At 37.5% G+C, this 21,728-nt stretch overlaps 1 protein-coding gene and 1 non-coding gene across 2 annotated transcripts in view; both read left to right on the top strand.

The window, feature by feature from the left end:
• The first annotated feature begins 2,128 nt into the window (after window positions 1-2,128).
• The window catches only part of pappa2 (pappalysin 2), a 53,082-nt gene continuing 33,482 nt past the window's right edge, over window positions 2,129-21,728 (top strand). The window contains exons 1-6 of the mRNA XM_060873412.1: window positions 2,129-3,288; window positions 4,242-5,301; window positions 13,811-13,956; window positions 19,215-19,508; window positions 19,878-20,070; window positions 20,732-20,853. Coding sequence (XP_060729395.1) covers window positions 2,376-3,288; window positions 4,242-5,301; window positions 13,811-13,956; window positions 19,215-19,508; window positions 19,878-20,070; window positions 20,732-20,853 — 2,728 coding nt within the window. The 5' untranslated portion in view covers window positions 2,129-2,375. The remainder of the gene's footprint in view (window positions 3,289-4,241; window positions 5,302-13,810; window positions 13,957-19,214; window positions 19,509-19,877; window positions 20,071-20,731; window positions 20,854-21,728) is intronic.
• Window positions 7,683-7,810, top strand: LOC132849325 (U6atac minor spliceosomal RNA). The gene has a single exon (XR_009648868.1). It is a non-coding gene; the product is annotated as a U6atac minor spliceosomal RNA (small nuclear RNA).

The raw sequence follows: 21,728 nt of genomic DNA on the forward strand, positions 1-21,728 counted from the left end.
TTGTCTATAGGGGAAAGTGTGGCTGAAGTTCCATTAACTTGGTCAAGATACTGTGCAATCATCGGGCATCGAGTGTTCAGTGCTTCACATAGCTTGGAAGACATTGTTGGACATGAAGTTTGAAAATGTTAAAAGTGCTAAAACAGACTAAAAGTGCTAAAAGCGCTAAAATATTTGAACTGAGGCAGGATTCACCATCCCGACTTGCTCTATGAACATTTTGTTAATAAATGGGAGAGGAGCAGTTTATAGGAGTTTAACAATATACTGTAACACTAATGTTACCTCTTCTGTGAAAATAGTGATTATTTACATTCAAATGAGTTTAAAAAAAAATCCTTTTGAATGTAAACAATACAAATGAACACTGTAATCTTTTTATTACTTAGTTTTCAGTCCTTTCACTTGTTAGAAAGGATGTGATTTGTGTCTATACTGTTAATTATCTAGGTTTGAGTTTGAGTCTTTAGAGTGTAATTATCATCCATACAATAACACAGTAATTGCATAAAATGTTGCTACAGTAGATTTTTTCTCACAAATAAAGCCTGGTAAACAGAAAGGTATCAATATTATGTCAGATATGTTCAGTTTAATCAACTAAGGGAATTTTATTTTTTTTATTATAATTTTGTAAGGCTATTTGTTTGCCAGTGACCGTTGACACTGTTTCTGTTTCTGTTCTCTTCTTGAAAATTGGTTTACGAAATTTGTTCCATTTTATTTAAGTCTTTAATGACCTAAAACTGCCCTTTACAGAATCACCATAGAAAAATCCCAACATAGCCTGTCAATTGTCAAATAGGATAACATCACTATTTTCTGAAATGATGCTCCTGAGTATTTTGACTGTATTAGCCCAGTTTACATTTGTTATTGGATGTATGCTTTAATGTTGGTGTATTAAAGGATCAGAATAGAACTGATTAAATTCAGCAATAACAAAAATGGTATTTCAAACGCATGTTTATTATAATAGGAAAATATAAAGTGTATTGCAGTTATTGAGGAATATTCAGATTTATTAATATTAAGTCTTAAACATTGGCCTTGGTAAAGTGTTTAGGTTGGATGTGCAGGTTAGGGCCTGCTGACTAGGGTTGGTCTTGGTCTGCATGAAGCATCTCATGTTCACCCAAACTCACTTCTGCTAGAAAAACCCAGCACACAGCTACAGTGCATTGATGCAGGTGATGCATAAGGTTTTGCAATATGTTTTTTAGACATTTGTTTTTCTGTCCACGGGCAGTATATCAACACTGCTTCCCTTTTCACATGTCAAACAGATGTGGTGTGTCTTTTGTGAGATCAGCACAGAGACAGAAGATGTCATGCTGGAACGAGTGTTGAAGGCGCGCGCGTTTTCCTGAGTGAAAGTGCGAGACATGGGTGGGTGCTCGGGTGAGGAGGGGGCGTCTCTGTGTGACGTCACACCGGTGGAAACGGATAAAACCTAATAAGCGCGTGAGTTTGAGCTTCACGGGGGGAAAAAACCTGAAGGAGAGCTCGGCTACAGGAGTGGGAACAGGAGGAATACGCAGGGCAAAGACGCACGATCCCAGGTATCCTCAGAAGGATATTATTATCTTTGGAAAACTCATCATTTATATTTCCAAAGTCGAAGGTTTTTTCTCTAAGGGCTGAGAATCACGCGCGTGTCACTCGGCACCAGCTGGACAGAGATAAGTGATGACAACAGACTAGTTACTGCGTCCTCGAGCGCTGGAAACCGACCTGTTTAATAAAAAAAATTGAATTGATGGTCAGAGCTTTTACTTTTTTTTTTTTTTTTTTATTCTGCGGTCAAATGAAACATCAAGATACTTTTTGGTTCACCTTGGTATAGTGAACACGCTGGAACGAACCCTAACCTTAGACTTCTGATAACAAAGCATCCTTTTTTTTTTTAATCATTATTATTTTCTGCTTGCACGAGCTGGTGTTTGTTTTAGGGCTGTAACACAGTGAGGGATGCTGCGCGTGACAGGTGACATTCCGCGCGCGTATTGCGCGTGAGGTGTTTTTGTTTTCTGTTGATGGCTGTAACCAAATGTTATAATACGACATGATGCACTGATCCCAGAACAGATTTCTATCCAAATCTAGACCTATACATCTACTAGTTAATCGTAAATATACGTGTTAGAGAAGATAATCCATTGGAAATGCTTTGAGTGCGTTTTAATTCATATTCACCCTCCTATTTAATCAGTTTTCTGGTCAAATGTTTTGGGTGACACATCATTTAGTAATCATTTAGTAGAGTTGACTTCGTATTATTCATTTTTAATTCTCTTTACATAAAACATAAACCAGTTCTAAAATTGATCATTCCAGATTATGATTATTGATTATGCAGGAGAATTAATGTCACAATGCTTATCAGACTACTGACCGTCATTCTTTTAATAGTTCACACATGGCTGCTAAAGACAGCGTTCTCAGACCCTGTTCGGTATTATAAGCAGAATCTGGTGCTGAAAGAGGCCAAGAAACAGGCTACAGAAGAGCAGTGTGGCTCAGTCAGCCTTAATGTCCCTGCAGCCCGACACTATCTTTTAGCAGGCATGCCAGGGAAATATACCCGCGTGCCAGGAATCTATCTGAAATCAGTGCTGAACACAGGCTTCGGCTCAGGTGAACGCAGTTCTGACAGAAGCAGTGTCCCTGGAATGTGTGATGAAAGTGAGGAACAAAAAACACATGGCGATAACTCACTACTTATAGCACATGGAGTGCAGCTATCATCTTATCCTGGATCACGGGACAGTGGCAGCCAAGAAAAAAATGTTGTTGGTTTGCCACATAGGTCTAACCAGAAGATGCATTCAAAACTGAAAGAAGCACTGGATTCCTCATATGTTGACAACTCTGCAAAATATTCCTCACTGAAAATGACAGATTCAAGCAGTGAAACCTCTAAATGGGCATCAGACATGGCAGAACTCCAAAGCCCTTGGACATGGATGGAAAGGAGAGATAGTTCCTCTTCAGCAAGAAGAGTGCGTCGCAGCCCTGTAAAGTTCACCAGTGAAGGGAACAAGCATTTAGGGGAAGGGAATGAGGATGACTCTGGGGATGTGGAGGGAAAAAACAGACTGGCTGCAGAATTGATACATGCCAAGATCCAAAATATCCCACCAAAGTGGATGACGGCACTGTATTTTAGCCAGAGTGAGCAGCTGAAAGTGAATCCAGCAGCCGGAGTTGAGCTTCCTCGCTCCAGCTTCACGCTAGAACTATGGGTCAAACCTGAGGGAGGCTTGAACAATCAGGTCCTTATAGCAGGTTTGTATTGTGTGTTGAATTAAAAATAAAAAAATAAATTAAAATGTTATTAATTAACAATTTAATTAACACAATCGTTCTTTTGTATGTATAAGGTGAGCTTATTTAAGTATAGCCAACATCTTCACTTTGTTGTACAGATGATTCGTACAGCAGAAACTTTTTAGAATGTAGGCTGGAGTTTATACGTAGCTCTAGACATTGATGTAATTATTAAATTACTGAAAATGAACCATTATTGCAATTGTACTTGATCCTAAATAATACTCTGTGTGATTACTGAAAAAAAGTATAAATTCTTGGGAACATTTTTTTTTTCCAGCAAAGCCATACATGTATTTTCAGTTTATGTCAAGACACAACAAACCATACAGTAAATGCAAACACAAAAGCAGCAGATCCAGGTGTAATAGATCACCCTGTCCTCTAGAGGGAAAAACACATTTTTGTGAAAAACAGACAACAAAAGACAGATTAAATCTCTGAGTATTTACCTAAGCGTACCTTTTATGTTTAAACATATTATGTGAAGACCTGTGGATAAATTAGACAGGTAGAATTAAATTAATGTGGCACACATGAACGTATAATGCAATCCAAATGTCTGAACGACTGAAACCTTTTGGCTTTTATGTGTCTTGGCCCTTTATGATATGTTGTTCAGGTGTTCAGGTTTGTCAGCTTTCTTTTTACAGCATACACAGAGTCTGAGTTCTTGTGAGAGTGTGTGGGGTGAGTGAAGGGGTTCCCTGACCTTTTTCTGTCCTTCTACATGAACATCTGGAGGCCAGACTGCTCCTTACAAATTGCATCTGGGAATAGCAGTGACTTTGTTCAGTTCATTTAAACTCTTCAGCCTATTCGGATAATTGAATCATAATTTTAAAAGCATAGGCAACGGACAAGCCTTTTAAATATACTAAATTATTATGCATGCATTTTTCTTTATAAAGGTGTGTTTGACAACTGCTCCAGCCACAGTGAGAAAGGGTGGTCTGTTGGCATCCGGACTGTCAAACCCATGGGGAAAAAAGATAGCCGCTTCTTTTTTACTCTTCGTTCAGACCGTGCTCGAAGATCCACAACTCTTCCTGGACATCAGCACTACCAGCCAGGTGCCTGGAGTCATGTGGTTGCCAGGTATGATGGCCACCGGATGGCTCTATTTATAGATGGTGCCAAGGTTAGAGAGAGCACACAGCAGTCTGGTGATCTGTACAGCCCTTTTATCAAGAGCTGTCGGACATTTTTGTTGGGTGGTAACCTCTCTAGCACTGAACAAGGCTTTCGAGGTTATCTAGGAGGTGTTGTACTATGGGATCATGCCCGCAGTAGGAATGAGCTTTTTAAAAGTGATGAGTGGCGGTTAAAGAAACAGAAACCCCTCCTAGAACTCTGGGCTGACTTTTCTATGATGGAGGAACAATGGGTGACATACAAAGACCGCCAACACCCTGCCATTGTAGTATTACCAGCACCAGAGCAGGAACTGATTTCACCTTTCCTGCCTCCTCCTTGCGGGGTGACTGTTTGTGACAATCCAGATGTTATTTTGAACTACAACCAGAACTGGGAGTTGCGGGCTGCTAAAACGCTACAATACCGTGTGGTTAATATATGCAATGATGATGGTAGCAGTCCCACTGTGTCAGAGCAGCAGATTCTTTCCCAGAAGCAGGCACTGGAGGAGGCTTTTGGACCATACAACCTGACACTTGAGCTCAGCATAATTAACGTGTACAATTCATCACTACGGCGACGCCTTGTGCTCAGCAACTGCTATGTTACTAAGGTGGGAGATCGCCACTGTGACCGGGAGTGTGACCACCCTCTCACAGGCCATGATGGAGGTGACTGTCTGAGGCCAAGCACCTGCTACAGCTGGATGAGGGGCGATGGGGTGTGTCAACCTGAGTGCAACATCATCCACTATGACTACGATGATGGTGACTGCTGTGATCCAGATATCACTGATGTCACAAGAACATGCTTTGACCCTGAGTCACCTGAAAGGTACGTATTTTCATATATATGTACAGACATAAATCTAAAACTAAATACAAAATATTTTAACATGGTTAAAACTTTATGCCTTATTGTAAACGGTAGTACTCAGGGGTAATTTGAGGTACTTTTCTTGCTTAATTTAGGCTTTTTGTGAAATCCTATAAAAACAAAGGCACATTCTGTAGACTGAACTACAGAATGTTTCTATCCACAAGCTAGTTACAACAATTACAGAAGCTAGGAATAAAAACAAGAAATGCAGCTTAGCAGTGCGGTGCAGAAAAATGTAATCAGTATACAGACTAAAACTTAAATAAAGATAGATGTGACCAGCAAGAGGGAAGGTCAAGGTACAGTAGGTTTAGGCTGAAGCCAGTCCATCTGTACTTGTACATGTTTCACAGCATCATCTGTCTTTTCTCTGTGGCTTGGTTTGGGTTGAAAAATAGAGTTTCATTTACTGTTGGGATTAACAAAAGAGGACGAGACTAAATGAGAAATGTCTTCAGCTTGGGTCTGCAAAGGTTTAGCATTTAAAGTAAAGTAAATGAGTCTTGTCATAAGAGAACACTGATAGTGTTTTTGTAACTGTCAGAATACTTTGTATTACACAAAAAGCAAAAGCAAAGCATACAAATGTGAAATTCTGGAACTGTTTTAAAAGCATGAAAAACATGGATGTGGATAGAATCCAAAGGATATGATTTAATATTGCAAAACAACAAAATCAGAAATCTCAGCTCTTTTTTCTTTTTTGATTTGGCATGTGTTTAACCTGTGTGATGTCTTTCCATGATATCTTTCCCCTTTTCAAGAGAACTGATATAGGTAGAAATACTTCAGCTGTTATGGTAGTTTGATGGAATTCAAAGCTTTGCATCAAACAAATGCACTGTGCGGTTACTCTTTGATTTTGATTATCACCTTGAGTTTATAAAATGCATATGTAAAACAACAGCACAGCAATATAAGGCATGTTCCTAACTTATTTATACATTATTATAGAGTATTATCTATGAACATTTCCCATCTCTTATTCTCAGGCTAACATCAAATGTAAATATCACCACTTTCAGATATCTTTAAATCTTAAATATCCTTCTGCATAACATGTCATCGGTGATGTAAGGTGTTGTAGTAGCGCATACTCGGAATGTGGTGCCATGCCATGGGTGTTGAGGCTCAGCAGCCAGTTGTTGCAGTTTTATGGTCTGTTGCACTTTTATATTTTTGTTTCATAAAGAACTTCAGGCAAAGAGTTCTACTTTTGAAGGCGTCTATCTGTTCCAGCAGAATTCCCACTGCAAGTAATGGAGCTTGAGTGATGGTGGTCTGAAAAATATTTTGTTGCTTGTTTTTTATTGGGACACTTTAAAAGATGACAAAAGCAGGTCTTAAGCAAAAGTCAAGAGCAGACTCTCTGAGACCAGGAGAGAATGAAATAACATGAAATGGAATGAAAAAGAGAGGAGAGAGTGAAATAACAGGACAGAAATGTGCTGTACACTCATGTTGATATGGAAGCAACAATTTCAGAATTTACTTCACCATTTTGGAATAGTGCAACAGTGAGAATCTTTAATACAGTGATGACATTTTGATGACAAATTTGATTTGATATAATTTTCTTATGCAGAAGTCTGCAGTTATATCATACTGCTGGGCATGTTACATGTCCAGGTTTCTACATCTGGCTGTGACCTTGTGTCAGAGGCTGTCGTTATGCACATAAGTTGTCAAGCAGAGGCAAAATTCTCTAGGAAACTGCAAGAGATTTGGCTAGTGCTCAGATATGAACTGAGAATAAAAGAGGATCCTATTTATTTGGACATTTGAGAGAAAGTAATGTTATGTAGTGCTGAAGGCATATAGTATGCTACTATATAAATACTCCTTTTGCTAATCTGTCTTTTAATTCATTCATTTAACTTGGACACTAGAGCCCATCTCAGGAACACCTTGTGTGAGACAGAAATACAGTTATGTGACACTCTATTAAATATTCAGTTCTTTATTAAGATATGTTAACATGTCAATTTTTGATCTTGTTTTAATTTATACCTGTAGATGAAAGTGATGTAATTGCATGCAAACAACAAATATCACTTTGTTATTACTTATTAAAAAAAAGAAATCAACAAAAATTAGTACTTGATCTGAAGAAAAACCCTATTCCCTAATAGCTAGTGTTTCAGCCAAAGGGCTGTCTTTGTTCTGTGTAGCACCATGGTCCTGAAGCTACACAGAACAAAGACAGAGCTACATAGAAAAACACAGAGCTAAGGACTTAAGAAAGTTACCTCTAAAGTTCCACCTCCATGTTACACAGGTGTGAGGTTCTTTTGCTGAAATGCTGTATTTGGTTTACACCAAACATGTGTTATGGTGTGTTGTATGAAAGGAGAGAAGGTTAGCACTCCCCTTGACAAGGATGGAAGAGGTCCTAGTGGCCTTCAACACATATACGGTTAAGGCATTTCCACCTACTTCGTGGCGTCTCTAACCATGTTTTTAAGGGGGGGCACGGTGGCTTAGTGGTTAGCATGTTCGCCTCACACCGCCGGGGTTGGGGGTTCGATTCCCGCCTCCACCTTGTGTGTGTGGAGTTTGCATGTTCTCCCCGTGCCTCGGGGGTTTTCTCCGGGTACTCCAGTTTCCTCCCCGGTCCAAAGACATGCATGGTAGGTTGATTGGCATCTCTGGAAAATTGTCCGTAGTGTGTGATTGTGTGAGTGAATGAGAGTGTGTGTGTGTGTGTGTGTGTGTGTGCGCCTTGCAATGGGTTGGCACTCCGTCCAGGGTGTATCCTGCCTTGATGCCCGATGACGCCTGAGATAGGCACAGGCTCCCCGTGACCCGAGGTAGTTCGGATAAGCGGTAGAAAATGAATGAATGAATGAATGTGTTATGGTGCCCAAATAATTACATTTTAGACTCATCTCTCCAAAACACATTATTGCAGAAGTCTTGGCCTTTGTCTGTGTTTTTACGCCCTTCAGTCTTGCCCTCATGTTTTTCTTAGACAGTAAATGTTTCCTGCTTGCACAGTCTCTTTCTGATTGTAGATTCATGCACTTTGACATCAACAGTAGCAAGAGCTTCCTGTAGGCCCTGTGATGATATTTTAGGGTTTTTGGAGACTTCTTTAAGCATCTTGTGGTCTGCTCTTGGGGTGAAGTTGTTGGATGTCCTGACCTGGCCATGTTGGCAGATGTTTTAAATGTTCTCCACTTGTAAATGATTTTCCAGACAGTGGAATGGCTGATTACACATTCTTTTGAGATCTTTTTATATCCCTTACCAGAATCATAAGCATCAACAATCATCTTTCTGAAGGCCTCAGAAGGCTCTTTGGATCTCGCCATGGTGAAACCTCTCACTTCAACAATTAAGAGCAAACCAAACTAAATATCTGAGGTTTAAACAAGACAAACCTTCTTTAAAATGCTACTGTATGTAAACATGTTCTAATAATTTATACCTGATGTGATACACCTGTAGGCAATTTTATCCATTTTAAGTACAAATAGATGTGAGGTGTCCTAACTTTTTCCATTCAAGAAAATGGATTTTTTTTAATTACATTTTACAGATCATTTAAAAAAATAAATTCTTTGGTTTTATTCGTTTAGTTGGATCTTCCAATGTTATTAAAATGAAGATCAAATGCCCATAGGTTTAACTAGTAAAAAGAGGCTTTCATGGGGTGTCCTAATATTTTTACATGACTTTATAAATTATTTACAGTCATATATTTACCATGCTGTTTGTTAACAAACTAAGATGGGGACCATTATTCTTTTTTTGAGAATAAATATATTGCATACTGATTTTTCTCTCAATCATGGTATAAGGATGTAATTAGTTAAAACACACAAGTAGCACTTACTGTAGCCACCTTCAGACGATTACACACCTTAATTTTATGCTGTTGCTAGGAATGTTAAATGGTAAATATATTGAGCTATTCTGTAAAACTGGCACTATATGAGGCATTTTAGGGAAATTGAAGTGTTCCAACAGACTGGCTCACTGTTTGCTTGCATAATAAGTTTGAATGTAAGAAGCACCATGCTTCCAGGGAAGATGGAGTGTGTCCAGGGAACGGTAGGTGGTTTGGCTAATGAGGTAGACCTTCTGGCATGTTACAAAAGGCCATTAAGACTAGGACCTTCTCAAACCACCAGGGCAGTGATAGGAGGTAAAAAGGCCCTCCAAGCATGAAAGTAAAGGAGGATAAAAAATTACATGCTACATATTTGAGTAAAATATACTTTAAAGTTACTTCAATAACTCCCATGATATTTTTACAGCCAGGAGAGAGGTTGTGGTTGCATACACAAATTAGGTTCAATATTGGGTAGAATTTGAAGGAAAAAGGGGGTGCTACTTACGTGAGGTAATACATTTACGAAGATGACTGTTAGGAAAGTAAACCAGTGAAATTAATCAGGACAGAAAAAAAATCCATACTTTCTGCATGTAACTATAGTTTAGCTCTTTTACTCTTAGTTGTACAGACTGAACACAAAGGGTATAACAACAGGTCACCACTGTTTATTACAAATTTAAATGACCAGTATTTTTTATATTTCCATTTTAACTGGGCTTTAGTTTTAAGAATATAAAATGTAAGTTTTTCTGGATTCAACAGGAGGGAATTTGCTGCCTCACGAAAGTCAGTTCTTAATGCCGTAAACACCCTTTTTTATTAGAGGACATTTCTGCTGTAAAAATTAACACGTCAAGGAAATAACATTAAACATTCATTTACCTATTGTTTCATTCCAGATTGTTACCCTTTACTGCAGATTCTTGCTAACTGAGCTTTGTAAAAAAATGTAAAAAGTGACTCAATCAAATGGAAAAGAGGCAAGCCAAGATCCTCTTTTTCCAACTGAAACAGTTTCCTGCCATCACTATGCATTTCATACAGCTATGTACTAAGGTAAACACTTCCAAAAAGGGACCCAAGGTGTGAGCTGGCTTTAGGCCTTTTTTAATGGAAGTGGTGTGTGAAAGTTCTGAAACAACAGCCATACTGTATTCAAATCAGGACATCACTGAGTTACGGTTCAGTATACAGCACGTATGTGCAGTACAGCCTTCTTGCTACTACTTTATCAGATCTAATGTCTAATTTCTTACAAATGCATATAAAGTAAGTGGTGACAATTCATGTAACTTGTTGTGGATGATTTTATACACAAAAGACCCGTAAGCTTCATTACCATACATAAAAATCCGTAAGCTTCATTACCATTATTGTTAGCCTACAGTGATGTCACTATTATGTCATAGACTTTGGTTTAAACACAACATTCACTTGAAGAGATGCACACAAAATGTAATATTATAGTCATTTTTTAAATACTCTCAGATAATGCTTCTACTATGACACAAAACTGTGGATATCAGCTCTAAACGAGAAAAATAACCTTGCTCTTGCATTCAATTATTTTCAACTCAACCTTTCAGACCTGCCATTGTCTCTTTACTGTCCCTCATGTTAGGCTTGTTTATCTTTGGCATTTTTGTACTTAAGCCTCTAACAAATATTTTGCCCAGCCTCTGCAGACTGATATCTGAAGGTCCAAAGTTGATGTCAGAGGCTGTAATCATACTGAGCTTGGGATGCAGGGAGTGTGTCAACTTTTTGAGTAAGGAGCATTTGTTAGGACTTCATGAGGGAGCTTCAGCAGTCCAAGCTGGAGAAGACTGCATTAAGCATGTGGCAAACAATACCAATCATTTGTGGGAGTTTAAACTGTGCCTGGGAGGATGGACCTGTCCATCATCAAGGTCTTGCAGGCTTTCTGTGGGGAAATCTTTCTAGCCTTCTAGGCTATTAAAGGCAATTTTACAAATTCTAAATTGGATTAATGCATTTGTTTAACTGAAAAAGATTAATTAAGGTCATTCTCATGATTGAAGAAACTTCTAGTTAGACGGTAGTTAGACTCTAGTTAGACGGTAATCATTTTTAAGTTCCTGCTAACACACTTTGCACTGCTTGACTCTATAGTATACAGTTATAGAAGAGAAATTATCTCTGATTATGCTATTGGGTGTCACTCAGAAGTTTTCTTTGTGACCATCACTACTGGCTTGTTCATTTAAATGTCTATTTTGTATTGTGATTTCTGTTGCTTTGTATGATTAGAATTTAGTTGACTTGAATAGAAATGTCTTTCTCCAAATTGACTAGCTGTAGCATCAGTGATAATGTCTCCCTTCATAGCTGTATGCTTCAGGACAAAATTCAGCAAAGATGGTAAGAGACATAATCATGCCATAATCATAGACTTTCATATGGTAATCATCAATGTTACTGTCAAGCTGGTGGCAAATCCAAAAAATACTGTAGTCATAGTGATCTTCTCTGACTAGAAAGACATTAAAAATCTTGGGTCTTCCAACATTATTTATATACAGTACTGTGCAAAAGGTTTAGGCAGGTGTGAAAAAATGCTGTAAACAAAGAATGCTTTCATAAATATAAATAATGAGTGTTTATTTCTGTCAATTTACAAAATGCAAAGTGAGCAAACAAAAGAAAAATCTAAATCAAATCAATATTTTGTGTTACTACCTTTTGCCTTCAAACCAGAAGAGACAGAAGAGACAGAAGGATGTGAGAAAGCCTACAGTACATCCACAGAAGATCTGTGGTTAGTTCTCCAAGATGTTTGGAATAACCTACCAGCTGAGTTCCTTCAAAAACTGTGTGCAAGTGTACCTAGAAGAATTGCTGCTGTTTTGAAGGCAAAGGGAGGTCACACCAAATATTGATTTGATTTAGATTTCTCTTTTGTTCATTCACTGCATTTTGTTCATTTACGAAAAAAAATGTTTAACACTTCCATTTTTGAAAGCATTCTTTGTTTACAGCATTTTTTCACACCTGCCTAAAACTTTTGCACAGTACTGTATATGTACAGTCAGTCCTTACAGCCTGCATAGCTACATGTGGAAGTAGATATGGTTGGACTAGTTTCTGCTGATCCTGCATATAAAGCTCTAAACAGTGGGTTACGGCTCAATGTTTATTTCATTGATCTGTTGTTGAAGCATTGCATTTAAAGCATATAGGCTGTTCTTTCTAAGATCTATTTTGTCAAGTGGCAAAGACTTTTTTTATGCATAGTGCATTGTCTGTAATTATATTGACTGGATATTTAGAGTAAAGAGGTTTATAGAGCTTAAACCTGCTTTTTTGACTGAGAATTTCCACTACTTGGTTGGAGATAGCTACAAGTTTTGGAGGTTTGGAGAAGGAAACCTGGATCACTTATCATCTCTGCATTGCAACATCCACAAAGAATGAGAATGGTGAATGTGGTAGGCAGTACTCCTTTTTATAACGTGAATTTTGACTTATCCATTGCCTTTGATGGAGGTAATTTTCTCATGATAGTATTGATCTCTCTGATTGTGCCAAGGAAACGAAGTCAATATAAATAACCACCAAAGTAACCATAACACCTTCAAATGAACTTAGATTTCAAGGATTGTATGAAATATTTTTGAAGCTTTAGACTGTAGGCAGTTTACTGGAGAGACATATGACCTATCAAGCTGTCACCATATTAACTGTTAGCCAGCAACTGGGCGGTTAATATAGAATGGTTTAATCCTTGTAGCATGCTGCTGTGAGTCACAACTAAGCCACTTGATGAGACAATCAAGCCATTCATTAGCTTTAAGGATTTGCCATTCTATTGCTTTGAGCAAGATGAATTTTCATGACAAATAATTTGTTGATAGCCAGACATCTTCAACTCAGCAAAATCTTTGTACAAATGTGTCTTTGCACAATCTTGTGCATATAAAAGGATCAAAAGGAAACAAAATGTCCATTAATTATTATTGTTTCTGTGGAATAATATTTCTGGACATATTTCTGTTGCTCTAGTAATTCATTTGCATGCAAAAACTGATCATAGAGTTTTATATTCTCTATCTGGACAAATGTTTGTGAAAACCTGACAGTCACACCCATGTGTACTTTACAAACATCCCATTCCAGATTTCCCCATTGCCATGTCTTCCACTGCCATTAGAATAAACTCCATTCTTCTATTCAGCAACAAGAGCATTAGTGAGCTCAGCCACTGGTGTTGTTGAGGAGACCTGAGGTGCAGTAAGCCTTGCAATTCATCCTAATCCGTGAACTCTGTCTACACAAACAACCATTAAAATGATTAATTTCTTGCAGATAATCACAGAAGTGTATAAAAAAATATATAGTAGAAACAAGAAAGCAACCCTTATGTACCTATTTATGTAGCATTTTGTGAATTTTTTGTGCACACAAGCTTACAGTATTACTCTTAGTGCTTGCATATGGTACTTGGCATGAATTGAATAACAGTTAATAATAAAGGTCAAATAAACAACAAGCATTTCCTTAAAGAGAAGGGGATCTTTGCTGTATCAGACAGGTTTCATAGTCTGCTATTAGAACCTGTTTTCTCCATAAATAACTGATCGTAACTGAATCTCTCTAACACAGGGCTTACCTGAGTGTAAAGGAACTAAAGGAGTTGCTTCACCTGAACAGCTCAAACACACTGAATGTGTTCTTTGCCAAATCAGCTCAGGAAGAACTTGCTGGGGCTGCTACATGGCCATGGGCCAAGGAGGCCCTTACACACCAAGGTGAGTGCCAACTCCTTCAAAAGAATACTAACACATGGTCTAACCATTCAATATTGTCACCTGAACAGCTTAAAAGTTCAGCTTAAAATAATAGTTCAAAAGATGACTAGGTTTTTTTTTAGTGCCTAACGAAGTGTCTTTTTAGATGCCGTTGTTTCATTCGAAATGTAAAGGTTATGAATATCAAAATATATTGTTATATATTTAGATTTTATGGCTTAGAGTTCCATAAACCTTCAACATAATAAACCTGAAGAAATTAGTATTAGGTATTTAAAAATTTACCTTAATGACTAAGAACACAGATATTTATATTGGACTGAGGCCAGGATTGATATCCACTGAACTAGGTTCAAGTTAGTATATTTTACATCACACTTCATACATTTTCACTTTTTTTTTTACTAATGCTGCTGCAAAAATATATGTCACCTTACCCTTACCCTTATTTTCCTCTTTCCAACACTTTCTGCCTGCTTCCTCTTCGTTCACATCTCTTGCGTTTTACTTTAAGATTAAGGGCTTTAATCCCGGGCATAAAAGGAAACACTTACAAAACGCTTAGGTTTCCCCAGAAGACTCCCTTAATCATGACCTTCCACTGAATGGTACACGGCAAAAGGGAGGAGAATGATCCTGGCCCGACAAACAAACAAAACACAAGACGTGTTCTTGCCCTGTTGCAATCTTCATTCACCTGCCAGCTAATTTTATGGTTCTCATTGTTGCTATGTTTTTGAGCTCATTAAAAGAGAATGGAAATGCACTTACATAATTGGAAGGCCTCTTATGTAAGTGTACCTCCTATTGATTTGTGGTGAGTAATCAGACAGTTTAAACTTGGCTTCTCTAGTTCTGACTTTTCCAATTATGACTTTAAAATTACTAATATTTCATATACACATATACACACACAAACACACACACACACACACACACACACACACACACATATATATATATATATCAACAATTTTGCGGTTAGAAAAGCTGTACTGATAAAACAGGTCTGAGGAAAATGGGCAGAATTATTGGAGCTGCTGGGAACAATATAGTAATCATATAATCACTCTTTACAAAAACAAATCACCTCGACATCTGTTCAGCCGCCCAGTTTCAGTAAGCCTGTGCCTCAGATTCTTGTTCTTGGCTGACCAGAGTGGAACCTGATGCTGTTATAGCCCATATACCTCAAGGTTTGATGTGTTGTAGATGCTAAGATGCTTTTTTGCTCAATATCGTTATTTCAGCCCAAACCAATCTCTGATCTCTCTTATCAACAAGGTCTGCAGAAATTCTCTATTTATCATTTTAGTGAACATTGGACCCCGCTTCTTTACAACAGTGCTTTAGTTGATGTTTGAAGGTATTCATTTTTACATAGCTCTCTGAAGATCCCACAACAGCTTCTCTGGGGTTGAGGTTTTTTTCCCTTCTTTAGCTGCTCAGATTTGCTGGTGTCCTTGGATCATTGTCGTGTTGCATGATTTTGGCACTACGTATGCTGTTGGATAGATGTCCTCACATTTGTCTCAATAATATTCTCAATAATAATAAAAAAAGTAGAGTTCATTGTTGTCTCATTGACTGCATGTTTCTCAGGAACTGTGCCTGTAAAACAAGCCAAAATCATCACATTTCCTTCACCATGAGAGATGGTATGAGATATTTCTAGTGTTATGTTGTGTTTAGTTTTTGACAAACATGGTGCTTTGTTTGATGACCAGACATCGCCAACCTAGTGTCCTCAGTATGGAGGATATTGTTCTGGAAATTTGTGGTTTGTTCTTATGGAATTTTGCAGACCTAAATTATGCTCCTACTCTTTTTGAAGAGCAGGGGCTTTGATCTTGTCACCCTTCCATGAGGGCAGTACAGCCTTTTCTGATTGTGCTTTCATGCACATAAAATTTTATGTGCTTTTAGCCTCCAGTAGATGACATGGTGTTGCACTTGGCTTTTTCTTTACACATTTGCTTTGACAGGGAATGTTATGGTAACTCTAATAAGCAATCTTTACAACTGTGCTGCACAAAAAAGCATCTCATTCAAAGAAAACATTGGCTGGTCTTTATTCCAGTCCTGAACTGCTGAGTGGAACTTGATGTAGACTTCTGTATTATTGTAGCTGACCCATCTAAAGGTTAGTCATGTTCTGAAATCTGAGATTCTTTTCTGCTCTCCAGCTCTGTAATGACTGTCTCCTGTAGTAATAATTTCCTTTCTGTCAGCTTGAACCAGTCTGCCTATTCTCCTCCATGCTGTCTCATTAACACTGTCTCAGAACTGCTGCTCATTGGAAGTAAATACATTTTATGAATTAATGTTAACCTTTTAAAATCTTTTTACTCATTTACAGTGTCACTTGAAAGTTTGTGAAGCTTTTAGAAATGTCTATATTATTATACAAATCCCAGCAGCAGACAAAGTAAACCCAATCAAGCAAATTAGACAAATATATTATATTTGGTAATTTTCTTATTCAGGAAAATGTCCCAATATTAGATATCTGTGAGCGGCAAAACGTATGTGAACCTCTTTAGTATTTAATTTCAAGGTCAAATTAGAGTCAACAGGATGAAAATCAGGTCTCTGTGAGTGCCCTGTTTAATTTAAAGAACAGAGATATATATAGATGTTCACAACCCTTGCTTGTCGAAGTGGACCATGGAAAAAACAAGGATGATTTCTGAGGACTTCAGAAAAAGAGCTATTTTTGCTCATCAGGATGGAAAAGGTTACAAAATCATCTCTAAAGTGTTTGGACTCCAAAAAGCTGTAGACAGACAGATACTGTACAAATGGAGGAAATTTAAGGCCATTGTTACCCTTCCCAGAAGTAGTCAACCAACAAACATCACTCTAAAAGCAAGACATGTAATAGTCTGTTGGGTCAGAAAGGAAACCAGGGTAACTTCTAAGTAACCAAAGGCCTCTTTTACTTTGGCTTATGTTAATGTTCATGAGAAGGCCACTAAAAGCCAAAAAACATTGCTGCCCATGAAGTTTGTTAAAGATCACGTGGACAAGCCAGAGGACTGCTGGAAAAATAATTTGTGGATGTTTAAGTGCAAAATAAACTTTTTGGTTTAAAATGAGAAGCGTTATTTTTGGAGGAGGGAAAAGACTGAATTCCAGCATAAGAACCCTGTACTGTTTGTGAAACATGGTGGTGGTAGTAGCATGCTTTGGGTCTGTATTGCTACATCTGGGCAAGGGCAGCTTGTCATCATTGATGGAACAATTCATTCAGAATTATACCAGTGATCTCTAAATGAAAAAGACATCTGTCCATTAAATGAATCTCAGGAAAAAAATGGGTCATACACCAAGACAAGGAGCACAAGTACCCAAGACTGTCTACCAAAGAATGATTAAAGAGGAAAAATGATAATTGGTTAACCTCAGTTAATGTTTTAGAATGACCAAGTCAAAGTCCTGACCTTAGTCAAAAAGAAAAAAATGTGGAAGGACCAAAATCCCAGTGTTGAAGTTGAAAGTTCCTCCAATTTGTTGTGCAGGACTGATCAACACTTACTGGAAACTTTAGTTATTGCTGCACAGGGGCTCACAACAGATACTGAAAACATACTTTTGCAAGTCACAGTTCATTCAAGATGGATATTTTTTCTTAATAATGGAATTAAAATAATAATATTATTTGGCTTATTTGTTTGATTGTATTCATTGTGCTTACTTTTAGGACTAGTGTGAAAGTTGGATGATGTCAGAATTTCTAAAGGGTTCACAAACTTTCAATTATCACTGTATTTTTATTTTAAAGCTATTACATTGGCAATGGATAAACATTAAGGCACCTAAATGAAATATAATAAATAATTTATATATTAAACGTTTAATTGCTAAAAATCACGCAGCTTGATTTCATCATATTAAACAATAGTGAGACAAACTGAAAAACCTTCATTCAATCCTAGGGAAAACTGTGGGAGTTGTAATAATTAATCACAATTTCTCGTTTAGCAGTAATAAATTTTTTTTATAAATGAAGTCATAAGAAAAGTGTATCCTGCCTCCTGCCTAACCTTGGCCATTTGAAATGTTTTATTTGAGTTGGCTTGAATTCTTACAAATTTGCAAAAGTGAGGTAACATTGGAACAGGAATGAACCTTGAATGAATCTTTAATGAATGATAAGTATATTCTAAAAATATCTAAAAACTATAATTTATAGTTTTTCACAGTTTGTGAGTATTTGTGACACACTGCCCTCAGGAGTACTGGCATGCTTCAGCAAAAATGATTTATAGTATGAAATAAACTTTAGATATTTTCCCCTAAAACATCAACAAACTATTTATCACACTTCTGAAAGATGCAGTCTACTTAAATAATGGTATTTTCTCTAAATATTGCCAAAATTATTGACACCCCTAATGAATATAAATGAATGCAAAAACTTGCTCCCTGAACCATGTTCTGTTCCCCTGGGCTCTAAATATTATAGTAAATTTCTTTTAATTATCATGAGCAAAAACAAAGTTTCAGCTCACAAATGCTGGCTGCTGATCATTTTGAAGCTTGGATTTTTAATTAAATTATAATTCATAACATCATAGTGAGGACAGTCATTGTCTGTAGTGGCCCTGCAATAATGGTTGAGGTACTTAGATATTGGTAGGCTTGGGCAAGCACCCTGATATTATTTAAATCCAACTAAACCACCTTATTAATTCTAAAGAATCCTGATGTCTTATATCTGGGAGGAAAGTCAAACTGATGCCCCACACAAGTGATATAAAATCACACTTAAACACATTTTTAAAAAAAATATACACATACAATGAGGTAGGTCTTCACCCGTTGTATGAAGACAGCCAGTGACTCAGCTGTTCGGACATTTAGGCGAAGTTCATTCCACCACCATGATTCCACTGTATTTGTTTCTGCAAAACATGGGGATTTTTAAAATATCCCTCTATCTTTCTCGAAAATTTAGTTTGTGAACTGTAATCATATGTCTGTGGCTGCAAAGGGATTTTACAGATGTCCATGCAAACTTGTTTCTGTTTTAATTTGTCACAAAATAGCCGTTTGACCTTCAATAACATAACAGCAGCATCCGTCTAAACATAATTATGTGAATTCTTTCAAATGGCTGAATGTTCATCTGCATGTTAAGCAGCTATAAAAATATATATTAGTTTGTTTTTTTTTTACAATAAAATTACAGTAGTTGGAAATGAAATATTAAAAGCATTGCTCCTTAATCAATATGAATATACTTTTTTTTCTAGGTGGAATGATACTGAATCCATCCTATTTTGGTACTGTTGGTCATAACAATACAATGATCCATGAGATGGGCCACATTTTTGGACTTTACCATGTATTCAAGGGGGTAAGCGAACGTGAGTCATGTGATGACCCATGTCAGGAGATCACAGCATCCATGGAAACTGGAGATTTCTGTGCTGACACGTCTCCAACCCCAAAGTCAAAAGCTTGCCAAGACCCTGGCCTGGTCAATGACACCTGTGGATCTACGCACTACCATAATACACCCTACAACAACTATATGAGCTATACAGGTAAAAAGGACTGAAGTGCTAAAACTTTAGAGAGATTTTTTTTAAAAGAAACTATAATGTATAATTTTAATAAAAAAAGATGATTTCATTTATATGAGACATAAAGATGATTGTAGACAGTGTTGCATAAGATGTTTTGGGTAAAAATGTGTCATGCATTGCTAAGTACTGAACAGACCATTAGAAATGGCTACACAAGCTCAAATCTATGGTGAGCTACAATCTCCTAAATTATCTCATACATGGATCTAATGACATGATTTCTGAATGATGTCAGTGATATAGATCATGAATCAATAATAAATCAATTAATATTAATCATATTAAATTGTCAATAAACAATTTAAAACTTTTAAAACTTAATTACAGATGATAACTGCACCAACCACTTCACACCAAACCAAGTAGCACGGATGCACTGCTACATTGACCTGGTGTATAAAAACTGGGTTCAAGACAGAAAGCCCTCTCCCATTCCTCTTCCACCAGTGGTGATTGGCCAAGATGATGATTCTGTATCCATTCACTGGTTACATCCAATTAGTGGACCTCTCATGCAAAGGTGAGGTAAAAGTCAACAAGCACTGTATAATTACATCTGAAATCATGTAGTTTATTTAAGTACGTTTAGGGTGCATCATCAATATACAAAAAAATTATCTGAGCAACTTTGATGAGGGCCAAATTGTGATCACTAGTGGTTAGATTACTGGATCAGTGCTTTTCTCAAACTTCAGTTTATGTTTGAGGTTCAGGCTGGGCTTTGGCTGGTCCAATCAAGGACTTTTTAAGATGTGAACTGAAGGTACCATTGGCATTTTCTTGATTTTATACTTTGGGTTGTTTTTGTTGTAATTTGTGCTGAAAGGTGAAACTCTACCCCAGTCTAAGGTCATATGTATAACAGCTCTGCAAGTCTCTCATAATATGATGCTGGTACTGCCTTACTTACCTTACAACTTAGGGATGCTACTGATGCTATTGGCAAGTTGGTGAACGATACATGGTTTTGGCAGATACAGTACAGCACTTGTAGTTCAGCACAAAGTGTGTTATGCATTCACAATAATGGGGCCAACTTTGCACCTGGGAGCATTCAAAGCTTTTATGACAACTCTGGCAAAAATGATATTTTTATGACATTTTATATTCCCTACCTGTATATTACAGATCTAGAGTCTGTGTGTGTGGTCATACTGTTTGACGTTGTTGTGTGTGTATAGGGAGGAGGGAGTAAACTGTCAGTTATGTGATGAACATGGAGCACTCCATCAGTATGCCTACAAGGCCTCCTCACCCCATTCCTGTGACAGCAGTGGCTACTGGACACCTGAAGAAGCTGTGGGTAAGTATCAATGATCTGAACAGGTTAGTCTAATGATCCATTAGTGTGTATCACTAGCTAACCAACCTAACACCTTCCTGGTCCTGATTCATGTCATGCATCTCTGGGGAGTCTGAAAATTAAAACCTGACTCACATATGAATTGTGTTGAGTTGATCACGGCATTCAGCCACAAACAGTGAAAAACAACAACAACAACAACAAAAAAAACAATACCAGCTCTTTGATTAACGAGGATCCGAAGCTTAGGCTGCTCTCACTTTTGCAAGCTTGCTTGCCAGGAGGATCCTCCTGGCCAGGTGCGTGCAAGTCCTCAGAAGTCTGGAAAAACTTAAGGGCTAAATCCTTAAATAATAATTGCCAGGATAAAGAACTCTCTTGTCTTTGACATTGGATAGATGAAAAAAGGAAAGGAATTGGCATAGCTTCAAGTTTTGGTCATATTGGGTAGCTTCCACACCTGGCTTGTCATATAAAAGCTATGCTTATCCTGTATCACTTATGAACTCCATTCTTCATGTAGCAGATGTTACTGATTATTCCAATCAGAACGTTCTAAGCTGTTTGCTGCCCACTCACTGACATGTCATGGATGAGTATGTATTTTTGAAACATAGAGCCAGATTTGTGGAAATCCTTTCCTTATACGTGCGTTCTGATTCTGCCACACTGCCATGAAGGAGGTTAAGCATAAAATCTTCCATTTACATGTAGCAGAGAGTAGTTTTTGGACACAAGTCTTGTTTTTCAAAACAGATTGATGAGATACACACCATCGTTTTCTGAAGATGAAATACTGAAACGCTAATAACGTTAGAGTTGGAGTATCTTCAGATATGGGAAGTAAGATTTAGTGACACTGCTTCAGGTCTGTA

Source organism: Tachysurus vachellii, chromosome 7 (genome assembly GCF_030014155.1).
Source record: "Tachysurus vachellii isolate PV-2020 chromosome 7, HZAU_Pvac_v1, whole genome shotgun sequence".
NCBI lineage: Eukaryota > Metazoa > Chordata > Actinopteri > Siluriformes > Bagridae > Tachysurus > Tachysurus vachellii.